The sequence below is a fragment of the Taurulus bubalis genome, assembly GCF_910589615.1.
Source record: "Taurulus bubalis genome assembly, chromosome: 19".
Taxonomy (NCBI): domain Eukaryota; kingdom Metazoa; phylum Chordata; class Actinopteri; order Perciformes; family Cottidae; genus Taurulus; species Taurulus bubalis.
In genome coordinates this window covers 2,666,854-2,674,712 of record NC_136607.1, presented here as the reverse complement: position 1 = coordinate 2,674,712, position 7,859 = coordinate 2,666,854, and the positions used below count along the sequence as shown (strand labels likewise).

General features: G+C 41.5%; 1 protein-coding gene across 1 annotated transcript; it reads left to right on the top strand.

Moving 5' to 3' along the window:
• The first annotated feature begins 840 nt into the window (after positions 1 to 840).
• On the top strand, positions 841 to 7,219 carry psmb10 (proteasome 20S subunit beta 10). Its single transcript, XM_079235303.1, has 8 exons — positions 841 to 920; positions 3,371 to 3,464; positions 3,612 to 3,709; positions 4,011 to 4,151; positions 4,333 to 4,448; positions 4,565 to 4,623; positions 6,084 to 6,235; positions 6,967 to 7,219. Exons 1-8 carry the CDS (start codon positions 856 to 858, stop codon positions 7,076 to 7,078), a joined length of 837 nt encoding a protein of 278 aa, XP_079091429.1. The 5' UTR covers positions 841 to 855; the 3' UTR covers positions 7,079 to 7,219.
• Positions 7,220 to 7,859: the final 640 nt, after the last annotated feature.

Here is a 7,859-nt window from a genome sequence, read left to right as displayed (position 1 = left end):
TTTAGTTTCCATCCAATTTCCCACACCACCACAAAACAAATTTATAGTTTTCTAGTAAACCCGACAGTACATGTGATATGATTGTAGATTGATTATGTAAAAACATGTTATCAGCCTTTAGATTTTGTATTGGCTATTGTTTAGTAGTAGTGGTATATTTTGTTAGGCATCGGTAACAATAATAAAGGTTATTAATTGTATATGTATTGTTAGTTAGGGTTGAGTTTTAACCCCTTCAGTAATCTAAAGCTAATTTAAAGTAAGGTTTAAAAAAAAAAGTGAAAATAGTTGACAGCCAGTTTTAGGCCGCTCCTGTTTTTCAAGATCCCAGCATGTTAAGGGGGAAATTATAATACACTGCAAGAAATATCAGTCACTCTAATTCTGCCGTTGATTTTTAGTGGATCATAAGTCTAGAAAGCTATGAGAGAGTGACCCGTGGCCAGAGCAGTAGAATGAGACGTTTGCTCTCATATAAATAAGCTTATTCCATAAATGATGACAAATTAAGTTGTTGATTTGTTCTTATAGGTGGAGGTTCTTCCTTTATTTCAGATCGGAGTCTGGTTTCAGGAAATCATATATGAGAAGAGACAGAATAGGAAGAAATGAATTTCTCCACTGCTAACATCACTGGGCTTTCCTCTCTCACACTCAAAATGAGAACACATGTCTGGTGAGTGTGGACACGTTTTACAGCGGACAGCAGCGAGGCCGGGCTCCTGAAGTGAAAGTAAAAGTAAGAAGTTGTGAAAAGTGCAGCCATTTCTCCTGACGGGGCTTCTGTTCAACGTCTCAACTTATCTTCACGTTAGAAGCTTCATCTTTATCCCTCCCATCTCCACGGTGAAGAAGATGCTCCACAGCTTGAAGCCCTGTGAGCCGCAGACTGGAGGTTTCTGCTTTGAAAACAGCCGCAGGTAAAGAAACGCTGCGCCGTGTTACTGCAGCTGTTAAATGGAGGAGGAAACAGCTCCTAGTAATATTATGTATTATTAAGCTCCTAATATAATGGCAACTAGAGACACTGAAATAGTAGAAACTGGGGGAAATGCACACTTTTTGGGTTTGGATATGGAGGGCTTTCATTCTGGGCTACTTTCTACTTTTCCTCCACTTTACAATTACAAAGACAGCTTGTAACCTGATCATTTGATTCAATGAGTGTAACCAATACTGTACTAGACGAGTCTCTGCGGAAACCACCTGTGTTCACAACGGGCTGAATGTTTGACCTGTGCTGTTGCTGCTTGCAGCTTTCTGCAGAATCGCTCAGACAAACAAGTTGATACTAAGCTTCCTCTGGCCCTCACAACACACCTGACATGAGTCACACACCCGAGTCATGGCTCGTCACGCTTACAAACAGCAGCTAAATACACTGTGGTTCAGGAACCCCAAGGACAGACTGTACTGTTAGAAAAGGTAGACAACCCGGACCTGGGGCCCCAACTAAATGGGCCCCAAACAGCTTCAGATGTATTGTCGTGACCCCGTTGCTCATAAGAAAAAGTCCATCACGGTTGCCGATTGCTTGTACTATGCGTGCAATAAAGAGCTACGTTCAGTATTTCTCACAATTGCAACTTTTCTCACATAAACAGAGGAGAGCGACTTTCTCTGTCATAATCAATTTCCTAAACCATAGACTAAATAAATCATAAACAAGGCCAAAAACTGTTTGTGTCTATTCAGCAATACCTGTCTCTATTGAATCTACTGATTACATTAACATTTGTGCCTAATTGACTACGCCCCATGGGAGGTTTAACAAAACAAAACAATAACAAAATGGTCCCTAACTCCTACTACTATTCAGTTTGCCTCGGAGGGCTTTACAATCATATGCACATACAGCACATATGACATCCCTGTCCTCAGGACCTCACATCGGATCAGGAAAAACTCCGCCAAAAAATAGAGAAAACCCTTTCATGGGGAAAAAAGGAAGAAGCTGTCATGTGACCATGTCATGTCATGTCATGTCATGTGACCATAAGCGCTATGAAAAGGAAAGTCTCCACTCAAAGCGCTTTCACACTACTTCGAACCGCCGATCTTTTTGATTGAAGGACGACCCCTGCCACACTGAGCCACAGTCTACTCTTAAATGTGCCGACTGTGTCTGCCCCCCAGACTGAAAGTGGAAGCTGGTTCCAGAGAAGAGAGGAGGCTGATAACTGAAGGCTCTGGCTCCCATCCTACTTTTTAAGACTCTAGGAACCACAACTAGCCCTGCATTGTGCAGTTCTCTAGTGGGTTAATATGGTACTATGAGCGCTCTAGTGGGGTAATATGGTACTATGAGCTCTAGTGGGGTAATATGGTACTATGAGCTCTCTAGTGGGGTAATATGGTACTATAAGCTCTCTAGTGGGGTAATATGGTACTATGAGCTCTCTAGTGGGGTAATATGGTACTATGAGCTCTCTAGTGGGGTAATATGGTACTATGAGCTCTCTAGTGGGGTAATATGGTACTATGAGCTCTCTAGTGGGGTAATATGGTACTATAAGCTCTCTAGTGGGGTAATATGGTACTATGAGCTCTCTAGTGGGGTAATATGGTACTATAAGCTCTCTAGTGGGGTAATATGGTACTATAAGCTCTCTAGTGGGGTAATATGGTACTATGAGCTCTCTAGTGGGATAATATGGTACTATAAGCTCTCTAGTGGGGTAATATGGTACTATAAGCTCTCTAGTGGGATAATATGGTACGATAAGCGCCTTAAGATATAATGGTGCATCACCAATGAAGGCTTTGTAGGTGAGGAGAAGGATTTTAAATGTGATTCTTGGTCTTACAGGAAGCCAGTGCAGAGCAGCTAATACAGGAGTAATATGATCTCTTTTCTTAGTTTTTGTTGGTACACGAGTTGCAGCATTCTGGATCAACTGGAGAGATTTAAGAGACTTATTAGAGCAGCCTGATAGTAAGGAATTGCTGTAGTCTCGTCTAGAAGTATATCTAGAGGTCTAGAGGTATTCTGGGCCAATAAAATAACTTTTTGTCTAAGTTTAACATCAGGAAGTTGCAGGTCATCCAGGTTTTTATGTCTTTAAGACATGCTTGAAGTTTAACGAACTCGTTGGTTTCATCTGGCTTGATCGATAGATATAATTGAGTATCATCTGCATCACAATGAAAGTGTATGGAGTGTTTTCTGAAAATATTGCCTAAAGGAAGCATATATAAGGTGAATTATCCAGTTGTTTGAAGGACTTTTTTTCACAGACATAAGAAATAGATATTAGAGAGAATTATCACCTGCTAATTCCCTTTATACAGATGATGTTTGTGGAGGATTTGAGGAGATAGCAGGGTTGGACACTACTATGAGTATCTCATGTTCATTCATCATTTCCAGGAATGCAGTTTTGGAGTCCAGTTTGTCAGAGCATGGCTACAAAGCTCCCAGTGCCAGAAAGACGGGGACCACTATTGCTGGGATTGTTTTCAAGGTGAGGATCAGCCTTCTGTGTTTTCACTGAGAGACACAGAGAAACTGACGGATGTTTTCTAGAACATTACTTTAAATGAGTGTCTACATAACAAGCTACAGTAGCTGTTCTTCATTTCTGGTTGTATTCCCCATCCTCCTGTGTCAGGATGGAGTGATCCTAGGAGCAGACACCAGGGCTACAGACGACATGGTGGTGGCCGACAAGAACTGCATGAAGATTCACTACATCGCGCCGAAGATCTAGTGAGTGAAACCAGTTCCACCCTTCTTATGACTCTTGATTAATTATTACTCACCTTTAGTTTGGTTTTTAAGTTTTACATTGCAAGCCTTTTGTGGTCTGTTGATGTTGTGTCATCCGACCTCTGTGAGGAGCCTCGAGCCTTTATGTGTTACCAGGGAGGTTTTTCAGATAATGTGTTCTGATTTGACTGCATATTGAGGTTTGGTAATAACTTATCACCCACAGAGTTGATACAAAAAACAAGCTTGATGCCACGAAGAGATTCTCCACTGTTTGACTTGTGTCCCGTGTGTTCTGTAGCTGCTGTGGTGCTGGTGTGGCTGCAGACGCAGAGATCACTACACAGATCATGGCGTCCAACGTGGAACTGCACATGCTCAACACTGGGCGACCCCCACTCGTCACCATGGTAACCCGACAGCTGAAACAGATGCTGTTCAGGTGAGCGTAACTGAGATAGTAATGGTCAGAAGTTACGCAAATGTAACTTTAGTTTGAAGTCTGCTTGTGTCTTTTCTCTTTTGCTTTCATTAACATCCACACACGTCCAGCTCAGCCTGTTCCTTGTTCCTCCCACAGGAAGAGAGAGCCGTGTTGTAGTGATGTCTGTTTGGCTTTGCAGGTACCAGGGTCACGTCGGTTCGTCTCTGATTGTTGGAGGAGTCGACGTGACTGGGGCTCACCTGTACAGTGTTTACCCACATGGCTCCTACGACAAATTGCCTTTTGTCACCATGGGTACGTGCTGAATGTACTGTATTCTGGCTGAATGCAGTTTCACCCAGAACCAACATCTATACCAGACAAAAACAGAAACCCTGAAATGCAGAATAAACATTTAATTCTGGTTTCAGGCTCTGGAGCTGCAGCTGCTGTCTCTGTATTTGAGGACAGATTCAAATCCAACATGGAGGTGAGACTGCCTTCCTTTCTTGGCAGATGGAATCAAACGGGATGTGTCATAATACAAATGGTTTATATTGACGGCATGTTGTGAACTGCATACAGATTAGGTGTGACATGAATCCTGGGTCTGCTGTCACTGGCATGAAAGCCGTGTCCAGTTTCAATGAAGGTTTGCGGGACAGAGGATGCCTAATGCTGTACAGATTGTAAAGCCCTCTGAGGCAAATTTGTTATTTGGGGTTATACAAATCAAATTGATTTGAATTCTATAGGTTTTCCAGTAGAACTAAATGTGTAACGGCTTAGTCACCTGGTTTGGACCCCAAAAGTTAAAGTTCCATTTTACTCGTGTTCAGAAACAGGCAAAGGTAATTGAGGGCAGGAAAAAGTTGAGAGCACACAAGACGATCTGGCAAAAAATGAAAGGAAATGGGCCATTATATTTACTGCAGGCTAACGGGGAAGTGGGGACAGGTGTTTGGAGCCGGCCAGATGAAGGGACGTGGCGGGAACTCAGGGGTTACTGCAGGGTAGGGGGGATGAAGGCTCTGAAATGACTGGAGAGGAAGAGACAAGAGAGGAAATATGGAGCTAGAATCAGGTTGGCATTATGACTGAACAGTGTGAGCCTTACAACTGAGAGTACGTCCTCACTGAGTTGCGTTAGCTGTTAGCAGCCAGTGGGTAGCACAGTCCTGCTATGATAAATAACAAAGGTTCCATTCAGTTACATTGTGATGCGTTCAGACTCTAGTCAGTGTAAATTGTTACAGTATTGTTACACCCTTGTCTAAGGTACATTATGATGCTATCATGATGTGTTCAAATGTAGTCCTGTAAACTGTAGTTTTTGGTGAGAAACCTGAATAAATACAGTTTAAAGGACGTGTTTTCATAGCAATATCGTATTTGAGATTAATTATGAGGTATAACCTGTTTAACTTATAATACGTAATTAAATGCTAATACTAATGCTAAGATTCTTTTCTCATGCTAATAATTTATCTCCTGGTCATTTTCTTTTTTTTCATGCAAAGTAAAACAAATTATATATATATATATACATACACATGTATCGGGGGAGGGAATAATGTTATCGGAACAACTCTAAACAATGTTGAATGTGTTGTAGTGAACAGAGTCAGTTTGTTATGCTGTGTGAATGTGGTGACACTTCCATTCCAATCACTGTATCAATGTTTAGTTGGCTTGGTAATGCACAGAAGACATGAGTTGATGGAAGGTTGGACTTCAAGAGCCACAAACCACTGCCCGAAATTAATTTGCCGAAAAGAATCACGTGTTTGTTCATTTTTGACCCGTCTTCCATTATGGCCACCAGAGAATGGTTCTAGCTGTTATTCAAGGTTGAGCACCGACTCAGTCCTGTTCTCCTATGTCTAATAACTGTTTCAGCTCTGTTTCAGCTCTTCATCTGTTTTTCTCTTCCTGCTCTCTCCCTTTCAGCTGGAAGAGGCGAAGCAGCTAGTGCGAAGCGCCATCACCGCAGGGATTTTCTGTGACCTGGGTTCAGGCAGCAACGTGGACTTGTGTGTTATCACCGAGGCTGGAGTGGAGTACCTGCGAGCCTTTGACACGCCCACTATGAAGGGCAAAAGGTGAGTCATAAGTCTCCATAAATATTCTGTTATATTCATGTTTTTCTGTAGGAAGACAGGACAATAACTGTACATTTTGGCATTGAAAATAAAAGACAGATTATATGTGAATCACACTCTACTGGCCTCCTCCCCTCCATGCCCAAACAGTGACTGAAAACCACAGTCAGCGTAAAACGCATACTGAAAACAGAGAAATCTGAAGAATACATTTGTAGATTGTTATCGAAAAATACATTAGATTGCAAAATGTATCAAATGTAGGGTATTATTAAAACACCAGTGGTGAATATGGACGTATTTATGAATGTAAATCTGAGAGGTACCAGCAAATGTCCAGAAAGCATATGCAGCATGTGAAGAGGTGAATGGGTGAAAGTGAGCCCATTTATGTGTGGGATGGAACAGTGCTTTTAAACGATATAACTGTATTGGACCTTTATTTTATTTTGCTGATCAACTTGGAGAGTCTCAGCCAAAGACTATGAGTAACTTTCAGTTTTGCTGGTGTGGAAATAGTCTGTAGGATTCTGATCAGTTACTTAATTAATGTATTTATTGGTGTGGCTGAAATCAAATGGTCTCAGCTGCTTTATTGAACTAATTAAATTACCAGTGCAATTGTATGTCAACACACACAAAATGCCACATATAGGACGTATGACTTCAAAACCCTGTCTGCACCACAGCTTGAACTCACAGTAAACATTCCTTGTCTGTCTCTTTTTCAGAGAGGGACAGTACAGGTACAAGCCCGGCACCACGGCCGTCCTGACCAAAACGGTGACCCCGCTCTATCTGGATGTGGTCGATGAATCTGTTCAGATCATAAACACGGAATGAAACACAATAAGATGCTTCTTTTCATTGACGTGTAGTAATTAATCGATGTTCAAATGAAAAGGAAGACAGCGTGTTGAGTATCTCTAAAGCATCGCTGACGTAAAAAAAAAAATAGCTACGCAATAAAAGTTTATATTCGTGAAATGATTGGTGCCTGCAAGTTATTTTGGTGACCACATGAACGTCTGGAGGAGTGTGGTTATATTTCAGCTTTTCAGACTAAAGTCCATAGATTAATATTCACACAGCAGCATGTCGTCAAATAAACTCCACTGTTCACTCCATGTATGAGGGAAATTATTTAAAAAAACACTTGGGGAAACTCATACACTGCAATTGGAGCTCAAAAACTATGAAAGGCGGTTATTATAAGGATGATGTATAAAATTATGCATTTTAATTATTATAATAATTGATGGTGGTGAACATTGTAATGGAAATTAATTAACCTCCTCAATCTCCTTTAGAGAAAACAAATGCGATATGAAACACTCAATGTCTTTAAGTATTTATGAAACAGAAACTTGGAAATAATTCAATTGAATGGGCAGAGCTCTTCCCCACAAATGGTTCGGAGTTCTGACCCGGAAAAAATAGTTCACATGAGTTTTATACATCAACAATTATTCTTTGAAATGGTTGCCCTCTCCCCTTTCCCCTCCCTCCCACTGCCATCCGTGTGCAGACAGGAGACAGGCCCCGTCACCCAGCTGGCGCCTGCCGCTTGGTCGCGGCCCTGAGAAAGAAAAGTGATAGAAGAAGAAAGAAAAAAAGAAAACAG